This window comes from Neodiprion virginianus, chromosome 6, assembly GCF_021901495.1.
Source record: "Neodiprion virginianus isolate iyNeoVirg1 chromosome 6, iyNeoVirg1.1, whole genome shotgun sequence".
NCBI lineage: Eukaryota > Metazoa > Arthropoda > Insecta > Hymenoptera > Diprionidae > Neodiprion > Neodiprion virginianus.
This window is the reverse complement of record NC_060882.1, coordinates 11,572,778-11,592,905: the sequence shown is the minus strand read 5'-3', so window position 1 is coordinate 11,592,905 and position 20,128 is coordinate 11,572,778. Positions and strand designations below refer to the sequence as shown.

The 20,128-nt window shown below is 41.8% G+C and overlaps 1 protein-coding gene across 12 annotated transcripts in view; it reads right to left on the bottom strand.

Annotated features, from left to right (window-relative positions):
• LOC124306819 (ephrin type-A receptor 4) overlaps positions 1–20,128 on the bottom strand; it is a 167,805-nt gene that overhangs the window by 106,296 nt on the left and 41,381 nt on the right. For all 12 annotated transcript variants that reach the window (XM_046767859.1, XM_046767856.1, XM_046767861.1 and 9 more), the window contains exon 2: positions 7,094–7,813. In XM_046767859.1, the coding sequence (XP_046623815.1) occupies positions 7,094–7,187 (94 nt within the window). In that variant the 5' untranslated portion in view covers positions 7,188–7,813. The remainder of the gene's footprint in view (positions 1–7,093; positions 7,814–20,128) is intronic.

Sequence of the window (20,128 nt, the reverse complement as noted above, 5' to 3'; positions counted from 1 at the left end):
TTTTTTTCTTTTCGCACTACTTACGGAGCGAGTCTGCAGGATTGACAACGGTTTCTTACCTAGGCGGTGTAATGCGTATGGTTGATACGGATTTGAATCGACGTGATTACCGGAAAATTTCAATCATTCGTGCAGGAAATAGTTTCTTCTTTTCGATAAATACTTGAAGATGGCGTGTGACGTGCACGATAGTGATTAAAACGTTCTTCGCATATGCGTGTCTACGTACCGCCCCTGTTGACCGGAGTCTAATTTCGTCGACCTATCGGAAGTTTATAATTCCAACTTCAAGCTCAAACGGTTTATCCACTCGACGTCGTTCATTTTCAAACCCTTCGTATTCATCAAACTCCAAAGTTGGACGTCCCGGGAATTAGCGATAACGTCAAGGGTCGAGCTTCCGGAAAATGGCATCGCTCGCGTCACCGTCGATTCGCGATAATGTCGATAAAACGAACCCGCGACGTATCAAAAATGATATCCTTTATAAAACGTCCAATGATAACGCGCTGAGAATTGTCATATATATCAAGTTCGCATTCTTTTCTTCGGAAAAATTTCTGACTCACCGCTGGCAAAACGAGTAAAGTTACCAAAGTATTGCCGAACGCTTAGCAGCAGCATTCTCGTGGAGAAACGATTTAAGAACTGTAATAGCAGCTCGAGCGAATCAGGTTCTCAACATAACTCTGAACTTCGTGCGACACCTGCTTGGCATTTAGTGCCTACTTTGTCGTATTTTTACCGCCAGATTAGTATATGAATTATACGACGTGTATTCCACCTAATAAGCGGTAAATTCGATCCAAGTTCGATACGATGACGTTAACCACGTATAAATTGTCATTTCAATTGTGCTGCACGGATGAAGTTTCACGTCCTGACGGTCGATCACCGCTTAATTCGACTCATCGTCACGCGTAAGATTATCAAGCCGACTATTTTTCGGCAGTCGCACTATCAAAATGTAAGAACAATTCGCAAAACGTCGAATTATGCAAATTTCGTGATAGTGAAATTAAACGAACCTATACTGCCGCAAACATAGTCGGATAACGATACCAGCAGCCCAATATCGTATCACAAACAAATTCCCGAAGAATGGTAAAGCGATCCACTTCTGTCTCCGTCCTTCTCGACGTCGGCGATCGGGAGGTTTTCCATCCCGAGCATTCTCTCTCGGACCGGGATCTTTCTGGGCAAGCAAGCCGCCGTCCTCGTGTCCCGGCAACGGGCCGATGGGCACTTGGGCTCTTGGCTCTTTGGCTCCTTGGCTCTTTGGCTCTTTGGCTCTTTGGCTCTTTGGCTATTCGGCTCTTGGGCTCCGAGGCCGATCTGCAGGCTTATACTCGCGGGATGCTGCCCGCAGCGCGCCGCTGAACCATCGAGTGTGTGGGTATGATGGCCGTGTGCACGAGGTGCGGCAAGTGGTCTGTCTCTCTGCACTGTGTGGATGTTATGTCCGAGGTATAGGTATGCGGTGGGACGGGCTCCTCTTCTTCTTTTCCTCCTCCTTGTCCTTCTTCGTCGTCGTCGTCGTCGTCTTCTTCTCTTCTTCTTCTTCTTCCTCTTCCTCTTCTCGTCCGCGCGCCGAGGCAGCGTTGCCAAGTAAGTATTATTTTTCAAGACGGAAGACAACTTGCTCGCGTGTATCTCAGCGTCTCCAGTCCACCGTAAGTAACTAACTATACCTGCTGCTGCTGCTGCTGCTGCTGCCGCTACAGGCCTAGGATAACCGTACGAGAAAACGAGAAAAATCCGGGTATTCCGGATTTCGACGAGACTCGTGCAGTTTGCGGCGAAAAATTTACCACTTCCTCTTCCCGTGCGGTGGCAGTCACCGCGATCACGCGAGAACGGTTTTTTATTCATTTCTTATCCGATTTTCGGGTCAGTTGGTTTATAATGCAAACGCCATTTATGCTTTCAGGGCTCAATCCGGGTTCTCCGTGCCTTTTCATTTTCATTTAATTTCGTTTCGTTTCATTCTTTTTTATTTGTGCGATCTTTAAATTAGTGCAACTGTGGAATTGATTCCCTATTTTTATCCTCACTTTTTTGATTTGCAATTGCTGGTTTTGTCGTTCGATTCTTTGGTTTACTTCTCTGCTTGGCAAAAAAAGATGAGTTGGTAACGTCAACGTAACGATACGTGTTTAGAAAGAATCATTTTTTCGCAACTTTAGGTTTGTCTGAAATTTAGTAAACCATAGTAAAGCAGAATATGCTCATATTTTGAAAACTCACCTACTTCAAAGTAGTTTTCTAACTGCAAAGTCAAGATTTTTCTCATGATGTTTCGTTACGTTAATTTTACTAACCTCAGCCTCATAATAAAAAAGGACACGTCTACATATGTAACGCTATAACCGGGGTTTCAAAGGTTTCGTTCGTGTCATCAGCGTTAGGAGCCTCAATAAATGCTTGCAGACTATTTCGGGTTTTATGTACAAATTTGATATACAACTTTCGTAATGTTTTTTTTTTTTTTTGTGTTTATAGCCTTGAATCGTTACAGTGTTCAAGAAAGCGTAGAATATGTAAGTAGGTTGTACATAGGAAATTAAACCAATGAATTCAAAACAGTCATAAAACTGAAATGGCTAGCTACCAACCGATTCAGGTCGATTTTTCTTTGGAACTTCTTTGGAATAGATAATCGGGTGATAAATAAAGTTCACCAATATTCGAAACTAAACGAAAGGTAAGAAGTCGTGAATGGTTTCGTAAGTAAATAAATAAATAAAGGGGCGAAAGAACAACGACACCTCGGCGATTAAACTTTCTTCCGATTAATACCAGTTTGTACAGGTCAGTGTCGCTTGAAAACACAATAAAAGTCAAACCTGCTCAAATTAACGTCGAGTTTGACGTACGACATGATCATCAAGATACATCGACCAATTTTACCCTGACTTCGCTGCAGGCTTCGAGCATCCACTATGCCACGTTAGATCAACGTCGTACCTTGATCATTTCCATTTCTAAAGAATGTACCCTGCGTCCACAATTTCGTGGAATTCGGGGCGATCGTCGACTTCCGGAATGCTGAGCCGTTCGAGTGAATTCAAAAGAGGCATTATAAGTTATCTTTTACCCAAATGAGGGTAAAATACAGGTCAAACTTTTTTTTATTTTTCATCCAAAGGAGTAAAATATGTATTATATGTAAATAGTACTTTTACCTGATCGATCATTTGTAACGGTAACTAATGACGATTACATTAAAATAAAGAATTCATAATTTTCCAACATAACGATTAGATTTTATAAGCATCATTTGAGTCCGAATATTGGTCAGATAAAAAGTTATGAAAATCAAATCTATTCGTACTCTACAAGCTTTTATTTTGGAGAGCTGATGAGCCTAAAAAAAAATTGACACCGAATAATTCTCTCACTTTAAAACCTTGATCACCTTGATCATAAGACTGATTTAAAAACATGTCAAATTGTTTATGTCGTCGTAACTCTTCTCAATCATTAACGATCGATAACCTGGTATCAACTTTCGAAAGTGTAAACAATCATTGTAATATCACCGATTTGTCTATCCTTACTCCTTTATCACTAATTTGTCAGAAAATAAAATAATTACAACATGACTGAATCTGGATTTAGCCCCAATTTGTGAAAGTAAACCAAGTCTACGTGTTCCCTGGCATGTAATATCAAAGTGAATACTAACTTCCCCTTTCTTGTATAAAATCGTAAATAAAACATGACGTATACGCGAGAGTATGGGAGCAGCGTTTATGTACTTTCGGCATCCGTCTAATGATTGTAATTTCGAAAATTGACGAATTATGAAATTAGGAGGGAGTACGAGGAGGGGCTGGAATTTTTACACACGTATGAGCCCAAACGCGTGTCCGAGACCGAGTAGTGGAGCAAGAGAGAGGGAGCGAGAGAGGGGGGGTGAGGAAGAGGGAGTGGTGGCTGGCCGCGCGATTTCGGGATAAAATATGGAAAACGATGGAACAACGGGACAGTAATCGAAGCGGGTAAGATCGGATGCTGCCCCGAGGCAACTAATACCTGCAGGTTGGATCGCAGCCAGCGGTAGGTGGGTTATACCTGGCTGGGCCAGGGCGCGTAGACGACGGAAGAAGAAAGGAAGAAAGGAAGAAGGAAAGAAGGAAAGAAGGAAAAGAAGAAGACCAGCGCACTCTACTTTGCCCCACACACTCGCACAGAGCGGCAGCAGCGCCACGCGATCCATACAAAGTAGCATGAGCGCCGAGAATGAGCAGGGCAATCCGCTCTTGGTGGCGGGGCACCGGGAATCGAGGATGAAATTAAAGCGGGAAAAAAGTGAAATTGCCGACGAAAACCGAGCGGAGCAGCCCGGCCAAACGGGAAGAAGCTAATGCTCGGAATTGGTCGAAAATTGAGTTTCGAACCTCCGAAGCTCCGCTTCTGCATTCCGGACGTATGTTACCCGTATGCACGCTGTACTGCACGCAGCACTTCGGCCCCAGCTGCTCGACACATCTCCTACCTTGTATCCGCTTAATTATTTCCCGCTATTCCGCTATTCCGTTAATTCCCGTACGTGGCTATACACCTAAGTCGACGATTGGTCCCAAGTCGATATTTTGGAACTCGTTTGAACCTCTTTACCCTTTGTATCACCTTCGTAGTTTATAATGTGCCGAATCGAATTTAGGTCTCATTAACACCCTACGTATGGTCCCTCACGCCTCACACAAGTTTGGCTCAATCGTGTCTCAAGGTTCTGGAAAAATTCTAGATTAAAATCGAACCGCGAAATCCTCGCATCGCACTATCGGTAACGCTCTGTAGAACCTCGGATCTGAGAAACTCGGTGAAAGAAAACCTCAAGGATTGATTGAGGTCCAAACCAGGAATATTATAAACGAAATCCCTGAAGGTCGAATGAGAACCGTAATCTTGATTCTCATAGTAACCTCAAACATTTGAATCGAATGAGTTCTTTACACAGGATTTCCCTATCCAAGAAGGTCTCGCGTAAGCCTGAAATACCTAGAAACTTTCTTGAGTATCAAATCAATTCTCTTTTTTAAGAAAAGACCGTTGCCTCCTTGTTGCACACGATTCTTTATATAACGAGAGTATGTTGGGCGTTTTTTCACGGAGCACGAAATTGAGGTTAGGGTCGCGTAATGTAGGATTTGTTCGCGATAGCGCATGCGCAAACCACAGAAAAGACCACTTCAACTCCTAGAATTTAAAAGTAATCTTTTCAGTACTCCGCGCATGCGCATTCCCAGACTTACTCTGTCGTCATTGAAACGGGTACTTTGCGTGCGGAAAACACGCATGGAAAAACGCGTAAAACGTGCTCGCGTTATATAAATATTATGCTTGCCGAAGGTAAACCGTGTTTACCATACAGAGAACTCGGTCTCCGAGGAAATTCTCAGAGATTTTCGTCTCACAATCAAACATAAATCTCTGGGGATTCCAGGTCTTTCAGGACCCACTGATGTATGGGAACATTTCGCGTTGTCTCGACCTACCTCTAATCCTGACTGTCTTGAATTTCTCATTCCGATCTGTGTGTTACATAGTGCCTACAGGAAAACAATTTATACATGCACCTAAATCAAGTTTCGCAGATTTCTTTCTCCACCTGTAGTTGTTATGACTAATTGAACTGCCAATTCGGAATTCTGTTTACTTTGCAGCAATAAAGCACGGTTTAAAATTCCGCAGTGCCGGTACAAAAGACGTTTTGTTTGAGAAAAAAAAAAGTTTTTATTTGAAGAAATATTTTAGTAGAAGAGTTAGCTACAGAATAACTAAACTATTCAAAGATATATTGGATCTCATTCTAAATTGCTTTCCGTGATAATACATTTGCAGTTCAATCGCTAGATTATTTTTTGCTTCTATCGTACGATTAACTATAACCACGTTAAATTAAAAGATAAAAAAAAAATTCATTCAAAGTTACCACGATAAATACTGTAAACGAACTGTCCGCATAATTTGAACATTTTCACCTGCTGACTAGACTTGTGGGATATTGTATCTAACACGCAGCTAATTGGAACATGAAATCGAAGATGTGTAAGGTCGGAGGCATGAGATCGACTTGCCACGAAATACCCCGTAAACATTAAGTAAGTTTAGATATATCTGGCTGGATATTTACTGCGCTCGAAGAGCTGGAGGTAATACCGATTGAGCAGATGGTCCCATTAAACGGGGTGGCTACAGGATCGAGACCGTCAAGTAGAGCGGACAGCGATGAAGGTAACGTTCTCCAGGAATCGCGCAGTTAATTCAGTTAACAGCCAGACTGATTATGACCGTTAAGAAACCACCGGCAACAACTTTTATCTTATTTTGAACAAAAATCCGGTCCCGAAACACTTACCGGACAAAATTAGTGTGTGCGCGACTGCTGAAGAATACGCTCAAGATCCGAAGAAATCCTGAATCGTAAACGTGTAACTTGCCACATCAAAAATAAATATCATGTGGAATTTGAAAATTCAAGTACAATTGAAGTCAAAATTTAACTCAGTAACACTTCTTCGTCTACTCGTAGGAGTTATTTAAATTCTTAAAGTTTAAATTTGAAGAAATCAATTCGGAGCTCGAAATAAACTGAAAACATAAACGACGTTGAGGTGACAAAGTTTCCTGCTGTTAAGAATGAATTCAAGATGTAAATAAATTTGACCTGAAAGTAAATTAAAAACAATCAATTGCTATTCACTGCCAATATATATTAGAGATGCAGTGTATAAATATGGTCTTTGAGTTGATGGTAAAATTCACAAACAAGATCTCAGTGTTAGTAACGGTTTGACTAAAACAAAAGTTCAATACGCTTGCCGGTCAAACGAAGAAAGCAAAAAAGAAACTTCCGTTGGACAATTATTGATTTAGGAAAGAAAGAAAAAAAAGTGTCTCGGAACATAAATTGATGACCATTTCAAGGGTTTCTAATCCACTCGGTGAGTCTATCCTCGGAACGAAACCTCCATAGGAATCGATACCCGAGTGGCTATAGCAATTGACGGTGTACCTATTAGAGGGAAAGAGAGAAGGCAGTGTGGAAAAAAGTTAATGGTATATAATCGATTACGGCTCTTACCTTGTTCGCCGCGCGTAGTTCTTAGGTATAACACGATCGGGCATATGACTAAGAAAAGCATCTTGTCCGCCATTTTAACGGTGGCCATGATCATAATTGCCCCGTCAACGAAATCCTGGGGTGTCGAAGGGGGCGGATGGCGAAGGCGAGAGCGTCACTGCAGGTTCTTCATGCTTATGTCATCGAGTAGTCCTCGTCGTACGATCTCCTCCAAGATGGCCAACGCTGAGCGAGTGGCAACGAGAAGGACGCGAGGAAGAGGCGCGACTTTGTCCAAGAGATGAGATTAAAAAAAAAAATAATAAAAAATAATATTCCCTGTCCCATCTACCAACCGTCCCGAAGTATGGGCGAATCAAGGCTCGCTCGTCGACCGCCCAACTTTTAGCTTCGAGGGATTCCAGGTTGCGGATTGGATCGCATTACAACCGGGTAACACACGCCAACGGGGCTTCGTCGAGCAGCCAGCAGCTTCGTTTCTTCTCTCTCCTTCTCTCTCTCCTTCTCTCTCTCTCTCTCTGTCACTCTCTCTCACTCTTCTGCTGTACGGTCGATTCTATTTCGTCCCCATTTATTGCTAGTACTTTTTACCCCTCCAAGGCCCAGCCAGCCAGGCTCAGGATCCCCTTGAAGGCGCTAGTAGTCGATCCTTGAGAGATATACAGACTCAGCTCCAACCGATCTTATTCTTGCTCGTGGACTCCAGGAGTGAACGATCTTCTGAAAGAAGCAAATTACCGAGTTCGTTAATTAAAATCCTCGACATTATAGGTATGAATACATTATATTTCGAGTCTCGTTCTTCGAGATTACAACGATATATGCGCGTGTGTGTTTGTGTGCAGGATAATGGGGAAATGTTATTATACGCTTTATTGTTGTGTCCAAGAGGTTTCTTACACTTTTACTCATCATATATGAAGCATTACACTGCCTAACCGAATTACACGTTCGACTCTAGCTATTTCCTAGTTCCTGTAAATTTTTCACCACTCAACTAATCTTTACAATACATATTCCCGAAAGCAAATCAGTGACCAGTGAAAAAATTGCACTGTCAAATTTCAGCAATCAATTTTTAAGCTTCAGGCTTCAATTCTTGTTTCGGAAAAACTTCATTGTTTTGGTCTCAAAAAATCGTCGATAAAATTAATTTTAAGGCAAAAAGCGAGAAAGCGTTTCAGACTCGTTAAGACGTGGCAGTAAAAAAATAAAAATCAGATCTGAGACGGCCAAGGTCAGCCGACACAAGTTTAGAATACTCCATAGATTGCACACATTTTTTCATTTAAACCATTTCAATGCGATATGGTTTTGTCTCCTCGTTTCTAAATAGCACCCGGAAAGCTGTTAGTTTCTAATGACGCATACCTACACCTATACCTATCTATACTGAGATAATAAATGTGTACTGGTTAAGTATTATGAGACACAACCTCGATTATCACACCTCTCCATCAACAACGGTAACAGCCTGACTAATTACGTTGCGTCTGCAAACGCGACCACGCTTTCTTTCCTTCGGTTTTTCTTATATTATCCTTTTTGTCGCGATTGGCGAATGGATCGGCGACTCGCGTACATTTAACCCACGTCAGTTTACTTCAACACTTTCGAACACGGATTCTTTATTTTGGTGTATAACATTTGACGTAGGCGTTAAACTTGGACATAATTCGTTTCGCGAATTATTATATTTCAGAATTATAATTGCCAATTATACTTTTTTCACTTGACATACTGAGTAAAAGTACCACATGACGGCAGTTTGCATGTTTTATTATTTATGAATTTGGTTGAACACGGACACTTTTGGAAGCCTCCATATACGTACCTCCTAAATCCGTATGACAGGATTTTTGAAATGTTGTGAAAATATCTAGAATTCATTGCGAATGCAATGTGATTAAGATTCAAATAGAAATAAAAAAAGAAATATAATCGCCAACGACCGTAAAAGATTACTGAAAATACTTCCCTCGTAGGCATAATGAATATGAACGTTTCTTGTCTTTATTATTTAGCCGAAAATTGCTATCATTTGATAATCTATATAACTCGATCTTGATTCTAACGTCTGGTTTAACCAAAGCAAAGTCGAATAAATAAATATCTCGAACGCGTGAATAAATTTCAGATGAATGGACGATGTTCGTTTATCGTGTTTCTTTCTTTTTTTATTTCTTCCCCCTCGCCACAACAGTTTACGTAAGATCATTAAAAATGAGTCAGCCCCAATCACCTCGTGCGTCAATCATGTGAAAGTGGCAGATTTCAAAGTGAAATTCCAACTGCAGTACGACACTGCCCAATAGATCAAAATAATATACGATTAAAAAAAAGAAATAAATAAATTAAAAAAAAAAAAAACATCTAGATGACGCAATTGCTACTCGTATAATACACCGCAGGTGAGATCGTGTGTTCAAAAATGCCGAGAGTTATTACAGGCACGAACCTCGATCGCCCCGATGCACGACAATAGCTTCCCGATTAGGATGCTCAATCAATCGATCGATAATTAGTCGAGCTGCAGCGGTAGACGCACGTATATATAGGATATATACGCCTATGTTTATATATTGCAGGCACAAGTATACCACGTACATAAAGGGCAAGAGTAGAAAACAGCGCCGCCGCCGTCGCTGGAAACTTATCCGGTCGAAAATTGAGTGAAAATCTCTGGCAATTTTCCCTGGAGTAAACAAAAGTCTGCTGCTGCCGCACGCCCGCGCACACACACACGCGTGCACACAACGTCGAGAGCTCGGTTCATTAGACCCGGGTCAACGATCAATCCGGTCGCGTCGACCCTTTTGTAGACGTTTCGGAGTGCCTGCAGCAGCGGCGGCAGGGATCACCCTCGCATTTGGCACGCTTCGATATTTATTGCCGAATGGCTCCTAAGCGCGATCGCTTTTCTACACCTACATATGCATACAATATCATATCCATAGGTGTGCGAGCGATGGGACGAGAAGCGCGGGAACCGGAGGCGCCGGCGCAGTTATGCTTGGGTAAAAGGAAAACACCATCGACCTGCGAAATCAAGGAGTGAAATTAAAAAACTTACAGTTAGTAAGCGATATTCGCGAGTCATTCAAGTTTCAGACACCCTGAACGGGTTACAATTCATTGCGCTATTGTATGGTTGAAGCTACGACGGGTCCCGGTGTCATTTTAGCACCTTTCTAGGCTCCGATAGGACTGTTTCCTAAAATTCGGTGAGTAAACCTGGTTTCAAATCGGATATCAGAGAGGCTTCATCGAGTTCTCCACACTTTGGGATTTTTGTTCCCGAAGGCTTTCCGAGGGCAATGAACTCGTGTCATCGTGCAACACCGCACACACACACGCACGCATGCGGCGATTTCGATCATACAACCCGGCATGTCTTCGAATGATCAATTCGATGTTTTATGATTTATCGAACGCCGGCCATACCACGCAGGCGCACAATCAAGACCTTGTGCACTTCGTAAAATCGAACAGCCTGCCTATAGCCGTTTTCAAATTGGCTCTAAAACGTCTCGATTTATGGTTACGAACAACGACGAAGTTCGACCCGCTCGTCGCACGGAAAGGTCTGGATTTCGGCACGTTGCACAGCATCTGAAAATGCGGTCGAATTCGAATTTTATCGTAATACCTAAATATCGAGTCTGGTGTAAATACGTAACTGCTGCCATGTGTTGAATTTGGAATTGAACGATTAATGTGCTTCAACGTTGTAGAAAGCAACAGACGAGCGTCTGTCGTCTTGTTCCAATGAATCAGGGTTCGTACGCTTTTTGGAACCCGAAATTCCCTGACTATTCCAGGTGTTCCAGCCTGAAAATAGAATTTTTTTCAGTAACCTTCCAAGAAATATGCCACTGACTAATAACAATTTTTTTGCATATTAATACTAATACCTTCAATATTACCTAGTAATTAATTTACTGTCCGAATACTAATTTACAAACAGCCAGCGATTTTCAGTAAGAAAAAAACGAAAGGAGGTTTGATACCAAGTAATGTACGTATAAGAACGAGTTTATTTCTTCAAGAAACTTAATTTTCCAGTCTTATTTTCGAAATTTCCTGACTTTTCCCTGCTGTAAGAAACTCCCTGAGTTTTCCCGGTTTTCCAGGTTTTCCCTGTGCGTACGAACCCTGTGGATGTGTGGAAGAAATTTTAACAAACTGAAGCGATACATCGGCATCTTTATTAACGCGCCATTTTGAGTAATATAGTAAAACGGCTGCCAGCGATCCGAGGTAAAGATTAGCCCAATCCGTTGAGGAGAGCGGATGAATGGGATCGTTTAGAAATTTATTAGTATATCCATTACAACCGAGGAGAAGCATCTCGAGCACCGTTATTCTATACTGTAAACTTCGAACTATAAACGCTACAAATTTTAAAAACACGCGTTCCACTGGGATCCATTAAACTGCAACTGACAAGTCTCGTCGTTGTGATCGCTTATGTGACGTATAATATATCTACGTAAGAAAAAAAATATATATACATATTGTAAAAATGTAAGTGAATGTATTATATGCTGTGAAGTGTGCCACTAGATACGCTTTCGCTAATTAATTATTTAATTTATTATATATCTGACACATTCTCGGGGACTATAATTATTATACGGATTATGGGTGTACAAATTTCAGTCGAAATTCCTGACGTATCATTAGCATCGTCGCGTGGTAAGAATAATCATGAGATATATTTTTCAAATACTCAAATTATAATACGGTTCGAGAAATTTCGATTACCGAGAATCTGTATCGAACGTTTTCGAAAATCTGTCGAAATATCAGGACGAAGTCAAAACATTATTGTAAGGTTCTACACTGTACAATCACTCGCGATTAAAAATAACACTATTCATCGACTGGTTTTCAAAAGATTTCGGTTGCCGGTCGCAGGTACTTCAATAGGAATAACGACTGTCATACTGTAATCTTTCCACTCGATGATCAAGATTTTCTCTTCCAAGGCTAATTGCGAAAACAATCAGTGTTGAAAAACGGTCTCCGCCTACAGGCGTAACGGGTCGCGGTGTACATAAGTTTCATAAAATCCGTGTGCAATCGCCGCGTCAAATCTCCTCGCAACGGCGCGATGTAAGCTCCTCGGATATCGTCGCAAGTGACGGTTAGGCGTAAGTTTAATCCTCGAGTTGCGTACAACGATCGTTTCTATTGGCAAAAAAAAAGAAAAAAAAAAAAAGAATAAAAATGATTTTCGAAGCTGGGTGTTGCACGCAGGGCTCCGACGTCCGCAGGGACAACGGGAGGATCGCCTCCTATTCTCACCCCCTCGCCTCGTCGCGACGATACCCACTCTCGAAGAGCTGGAAGCCAGGGGCGCCTCTCGCGAAATCGCCAAAGTGTGCGGAGGTGGTGGGTATACATAGCTGCGCCTTGTACCTCCGTCCGCCTATCTAACCCTGGCGGAAGGGAAAGAGAGACAAAACGGAAGAGGGCGAGGGAGAGGGAGAAAGTTATAAAAAAGGTTCGCCTAGCTGCGACGACGCCAGCGACGCCAACGAGCGCGCGCTATGTGGAGAGGGACTCCTGGAGGATCAATACGACGCGCGTGCTCCCTCCCCCTCCCCCACCCCCCCACCTTCTCACTCTCCCTCTTTATCTCTCCGTCGCTCTCTCGCTCGAACCCAAGGTCTGGTCGACGTCTCGCCCGCCGTACGTACACCGGAGCCGCCATTCTTTGCCTCGAAAGGAAAGGAAAGAAGAGAAGAGAAGAGGAGAGGAGAGGAGAGGAGAGAATAGGAGAGAAGAGGAGAGGGGAGAAGATACCGCCCGAGGGGTGAGAGGAAAGACGGAAGGAGGGAGGGGAGGGCAAGACAGGGTGAAAGAGAGGGAGAGCGAAGGGACCGAGCGCGAAATTTTAGAGTGCCAAAATATAGGAGAGACGACGATGACGACGACGACGACGACGAGTTCTTCTTAAGCGGGCAAAGACCTCTTCTTCTCTCGCGGATGGAGAGAGAGAGAAAGAGAGCGCGAGGAGTTGGGGCCGCGCTAAGATGCAACCTCGAAATTGCAGACTTCAGTGAAATACAGGAGTGCCTCGGCTTGCACGGGGCTTGGTGAAAAATTTAAGATGTCCTCCGCCCCGCTCTGAGCGTCGGGCGCTAGGCGGCAGCCTCGCGTTTCGCCAAGTGGGCCGACGACGAAGGAGCTTCTCTTTCAGTCCAGACTTTTAGCCTTTCAGAGTTTCGATGAAAGAATTGGCTAAAACTAAAACTCGGAAATGGTTTTCTCCCGTCTCGTCGCGGTTGCGCAGAGTTTAGGTCTCCCTCTCTCTCTGTGTGTGTTCCTCGTGCTTCGGCTTATCATCGTCGAGAGTTTACCAAATCGGACGTTTCGCCCGGTTTTTTACACGGCATTCATTCTCGTACTCATATCCCGCAATCGCCGCACCGCCACCTGTAAAGATAAACGACGACGACGAAAACACAAGATTTACTCCTCGTGTATGAATTAATAATGAACACGCGAAAATATGCTTCTCCTTCATAGACAAAGTTCCGACCCAACTTTACGCGGAATTATGCAATATATCACAGAGTTCCCAACTCAAGCCGCGCTGCGTTATGCCAAGTTTTTTCGAAATCGACTCTCCGTCCGCAGATATTGAGGGACCATCTGACAACAGGTTTTACACATGATTGACCTAGGTCATGATGCCTTCTACTGGCCCACATCAAGAATTAACGCAATGTTCAACGTTTGTTACATTTGGTTTAATTGTTCGGCCGACTGTGACAATTCAGCCACATTGTGAGAAAAAAAAATCATTACTCTAATCGACTCACAATCAGTGTAGTTGTGCGTCGACTTACATACTGAACGTTCGTTCGACACTAGAACAACCATACCAGTCAAAATGACCGGTTATACAATTTCATTTAAAAATTCCTATTTCACGTTACATTTTATCTTGGTAGTTCTAGTCTTAATTCGACCAAATATAAGATAATTCAAGTAAGGTGAACACAAATTAGTCTTACTCAAAACTTAGAAATTGAGCAATTCTTTCTTCGGATCGAATCAATTTTTATTAGATCACACAACAACTACCGATTTACTTACAACAATGAATTTATTTCGTCAACGTACAATTATCTGTCAGTTTTCGCGATTATTATACTCATAATCCCATTAAAATTCTGTATAATGGGGTAGTGTAGAATTTCATGAAAAATCAATTTTAAGCCAACACTTATACGATATTTCACAAAGTGAAATAAGGATTAGGTATTCGCCACGGAAATTACCGGAGAACGTAATTCATAAGTTTTAGAAAGTTTCCCTCAGCGTCTAGTTTTTCATTCGAGACTAATTATTTTTCTGCAGCTGAGAGAAAGAAAGCAGTAAGCTTTTGCCTCCTCCATTCCAGACAGTCTTATATGATATATAAAATACTAATACTCGTGCATTACCAGACACTCGATGTTTCCAGCATTTACGATCTTTCGCAGTTAATGAGATTATTCATAAACTTTTTATATTCAAATAACTGAACTGAAATACCTGCAACAAGACGTGGACGTAAAGTACGCGGCCGCTGCGCCGACGCATTCCTTGAGCATGAAAAAATGGCGAGAATAATACGAATCTCGAGCGACGAAACACAGGAATCGAAGTTTACGAAAGGTGAATCCTAAAATTATTCGATCAACACCTTACGCCCTTCTTTCGCAGCAGAGTATTTACGACTAATGTCAAAATTGAATCCCCTGTAACTTTTTCCGAGTCTTAACCAGTACCGGTATAGTATACTTCCCGACTGTAATTCCCAATTATTCAGAATCATCAGGATCACCTTGTTCTTATTATTTTTCGAAAACGATAACGCAGCTACAGCGATCGATTACCGATACGATTGTTCATTGTCTCAGTATTCCAACGTCCTCGGTTGCATACGTAGACAGAAATCAGAATGAATCATACCGTACCGTATAGGAAGTTGCGTGCATGAACGGCACGCGTGTTCGTGTGCGTTTAATGTAAGCCACGGTCCGGAGTATAATATAACAGGTATAACACGCGTGTGGGAAAAAGGAGCGAGAGGGTCTGATCGGAAATTCTATGGAGCCATGGCGAAGAGTCGTAAAGTAGGCGGTTGTTCCCCCGTAACCTACCAGCTCGTCCGCATTACAGCCGAGACGAAGCATCTTTATTTTAGTTGGCTCATGTCGCTTTTGGCGCTAAACGTATACATGCGTACACCCATGCGTACGTGATCAATATATATGCGTGTGTGTGTGCGGTCAATTTTTTACGATGCACAGGAATTCTCCACATTTTTCTCGCTCGGCCATGCGTCCGTACATACCTATACCAACGCGGGAAAGATCGACGAGGAGTTTAGTCATAGTCAGCCAACGAATTAACAGACGATCTGTAGAACCCCGGAGTCCTTCGAGAATACCATATATTGACGGATAGAGATAGATTGTTCGATCCTTTGGCCAAAAATGGCTACATAGATTCGAAGGGGTAAATTTATCGCGGGTATAAGCATTTTATTGCATTGTACGTGGTAAAAAAATTACAGAATCGCGCTCTCAGGTTCGTTTGGCTTCCTCAAAGTTCTTCACTGCGTCTTATCTCCGAAATATTTTTAACATCAACCCGTCGTTGGATACTTGTTTGTAATATTGTATCAAGTTTCTTCGTATCGATCCGAAAATTACCTTAAAAACAGTTTTTGGTCAAAATTTTGGAAACAGATTCTTCGGGAGAAATGTTACACCTAATAATCGCTCAAAGCCATTCATAGTCAAGTTGAAAATCCGTACAATTCTGACTGACTCGAAACAAGAACTACGGTTGAAAATAGTATCGTCTTTGTGGTCCGTGCAATTTTTAGTTTTTTTTTTTTCGTGACCCGTGTTACACAAAAGACACACTGGTAAAAATACTAATCGTTTTGCTTTCAATTTAGACCGGAAACATGTAATAATTAATATCAGAATTTAAATAATCATTGAATACTAAGTATCCGACTGGAATTATCTCTACGAATGTATTACCAGAAAAATGGCGCTACCACCCACGAAGACAACCCTGTATAATTTACAAGAATATAAAACGAGTATTACAGGTAAGCCTAAAAAAGCGGCGATTAAAAAAAACAAGTAAAAGTGTCTAAAAATCAACGACTATATTTTTTCGTCTATAGGACCGACTCTAGGCTCGTATACAAAGCGCGATACGAAGCTCAGACGGCGTTTCAAGTTCAGGGGCCATCGAGACGGTCGGAGCGTCGCTTTTCCTCTAATTCTCATCTCGTGCGGCTCGTGTCGCGCTGTCGCCCGGGAGACAAATTTTATTTCCGATTAATTTAGGGCTTTCTTCTCGTTGGCCGAGGCTTGTTCAGGATTTATCTGACGTCCGTATAGACCGGTACAACTGAAAAACGTCGCGTTCTTCGTCTTCGTCGTTGTTCCTGCAGTGGCAACGATCCGGACCTTGCAGGGTACGAATTTAAAAATAGCCTTTTGAAATTCGAACAACCCGAAACCGCTCGCAGTTAATGTGGACTGCGCGAAGCCGATTTCGCTCTTCTCTGCGAGGGCGAACGCGGGTAAGAATACACCTACTCTACATATAGATATATATATATATATATATATATATATATATATATATATATATATATATATATATATATATATATGTATGGTGCAAGGCTCGCTCCTTGAATAATAGACATTTTTTCGACGTCTCGCAGCGCAGGGCTAGTTATTACAATCGACCCCCATTTTTTGTTTCCTTTCATATCGTTCCAAACCTTATTATGTATAGTTATATCATTGCGTTTTGATTATAACTATTATTAGTTTTACTATTATTACCATTATTGCATTACTCGCATAGCTTTCGCAGGCGGCAAATTACAGACGCGAAAATTGCTGAGGAAAAGTTCGATTTTCTCAACATTTTTGTAGAGGCGAAACTGCGCATAGATTTGCCTACAGATTATCTTAATCTAGACGCACCTAATATTGTGCCCGCTTTTCAAAATCAGCAATTTTAACTATAGTGGGTATTGCGGGCTATGGTAATCAAGATTACACCGTGTAACGACTTCTATACGATCAATGAAATACGCAATAAGCGCATCATGACTTTTTTCTTCATCGCAATGAACCTCGATCAACCCCGCGAACGACCGAATCAAATATCCGGATTTTAATTTTGTCGACACATTGCAACGAGTTTGTAATGACCGCATAATTTCCTACGAAGCTTCGAAAATTTAGTTTCATGTTATGAAGATCGCTGACAATAAAAGTGACACTACAGTCACCAGAATATTACATTCCTCTTTACAAACAATCTCTTCACAAAACACCAACCTCTTACAAACAAGTCGGACCCTTTTTGACACCTTCATCATTATAAGCAACAACTCTGCATACTCTGCATACTCCCTCAATAACGTTTCGGGATTATCAGTGTAGTGTCGGTTGTAATTAACCTCTCAGCAAAGATAAATGAAGAATAACAACACAGGTACTGACTTTGTACCGTGTCTTTCAGATTAGCAGGAAACTATTTTTTTCCATCAAACAAATTGTATCTACAAGCCGGAAAAAGACTGTATGAAATAGTAAAGGGAAAAGAAAGTTTGTTGCCCTTAATTCGGAATAATAAGCCAACAAATTTACACCAACAAATATAAAGGATTTGAAAAAGATTAATATCAAGTTTTTACGTAGGTATTTAGCAAAAACTGTTTCGTGTTATTCGAGAAAATTGACGGATAAGTAAGATCGTGATTTCTTTAAAGGTATATGTCACATCAAACTGTCTCTTCAATTCATATTTATATTTTCATACAAGACTTTGATTCTTGGTTTAGTCGTGACTTTTATCAATCATGGTTATATATGTCAACCATACTTACTAATTATTCGTTTAATATAAATATATGATATTCGACTTTACATGCGACTGGGAAAATAAGAATGGGTGTTTGTATAAAAATCCGATTCACAATACAAAAACACACTGCACGTATGCAAGTCAACGTAATTTTGTCTCGTCGGTATTTCCCCATAACACGTTGATACCGGTACAAGAACGTATAGTACCTGTACACGTATAGTATACATATACACTATACATATATACATATAGATTTATATCCGTATCCATGTTCACACGACCTTTCGGAGTGTGATTGACGTCCTGAAACCCGGTGTCGCCCAGAGCTCGTGCACGCATTACCCGTTATACGGCAGTACGATGATACAACAACCATAAGCGAAGACGGTGTATACAAGTATTGCACAAATACAGTGAATCCGGTGCGTCCGTGCGATTGAAGGTGGTTTGGTAGCTATCGTGTATAGCTCATATGGAGAGGAGGGGGAGATAAAGGAAAGGATACTTTCACATGTAACACGGAGAAAGAATGATCGCGCGGCTACCTGTACCGGTGGTAAGGCCTGGCTGCTGGGTATGACTGGCTGGTCATGGGAGTGTGATACACGCATGTGTGTAGGCTTAATGCACCTAGGAACGAACATGCGGGGTGGAAGAGTGAGTGCGAGAGCGGCGGGTTTCGTAATAATCATTCCTCGCGGTGAAAGTCAACCAAGTCGGACCTTGCAGCAACAGCAGCAACAGCAGCAGCAGCAGCAGCGGCAAGTCTATGTTGCGGACGAATAAACGGACGAACGAACAGACGGACTAGACGGTCGGTCAGACCGCCGCTGCATGCTTCGAGTCCTGCAGTGCGCTGCGTGGTTTAATTGGCCGTTTTTCAATATCGCCCTGGCGTTCAGAGAAATTTATCGATTTCGAAAATTGAAATACGCTCGACGGCGAGCATCGAGCAGGCAAGATCACGTAACTGCATGCACCAACGCCGCCGAGCTGAGATTAAAACCAGACATTATGGGGACAGCCTCGGGTACGAGGAGTACGATAATGATAATAACGTATCAAAGTGTGCGTGTTTATATGCACACACGGTGCGATTACGCGAAATAAATAAATTATAGCCATCGCTGCGATTAACAATTATTTCCATGCGAGGAGATGAATAAAATGGAAGGGTTCAAGAATCTCTGGTTATTAACGCAAAGGAAATTTCATTACATCGCGATGACCAAAATCATTTGCCATATTTTACACGTATGAAACGGAAACTTTTTCTGTCCAACTAGGTAATGCGATTCATATGAAGAAATGACCGATGAAAAGTATGATAATTCGAGTATCCTGGAATAACAAAAAGGGCGGTATATGTTACTTTTCTCTTCCCAACCGAAAGACTCTTCGTCTCGGACTAAGATTCTTGGTATCGGAAAATCTCTGGAGCAAAAATTCTCGAGCTGTGTCTGAGCTGACTCGTATCGCGTTTTTTCGGATCTGAATAATGCGCGCCGAAGGACGCGCGCTCGGTTTTTATCCGGCATTCGTACAAACTTGCGACAGAAAATCTAAGTGGATCTAAAATTGGAGTTGGAAAGCCTGAGGCGTGAGACGCCATCGCTTTGCGTATCTTTTCCTCGAGATTGGCCGTGATGCTTCTAAATTCCAAGTGTAGTGTACCAGCTTCGAGTAAGAAGTTGGCAAAATTCTGAACATCGCAAAACAAGCTACAGCATCATATTGAAGTTAGTAACGTTATCGTAACGATTCATGCTGGGAAAAAACAGTTATTTCATAATTTTGGAACTGTCTGAGATTTATTAAACCGTAATAAAACAAAGCACACTCATATTTTGATATCTCGGTTCCTTAAAAATCACTATAAATTAAGAAAATATCAAATTTTTCCCCAATGTTTCGTTACTAACTTCAACCTCGTGCTATATTTGGGTGAAGAAGAATGCCTTTAATTCTTGAAAATTCCATCAAGTCGCGAAAGTTTGTACCAAACCTATACAAAAGTTCCGACTATACAGAAACAATGACACGAATGACGAAGGACGACTTCCAACGAAAGCAGGAAAAAGAATACCAGCAAGTTAGAAAGAAAGAAAGACAACTCCT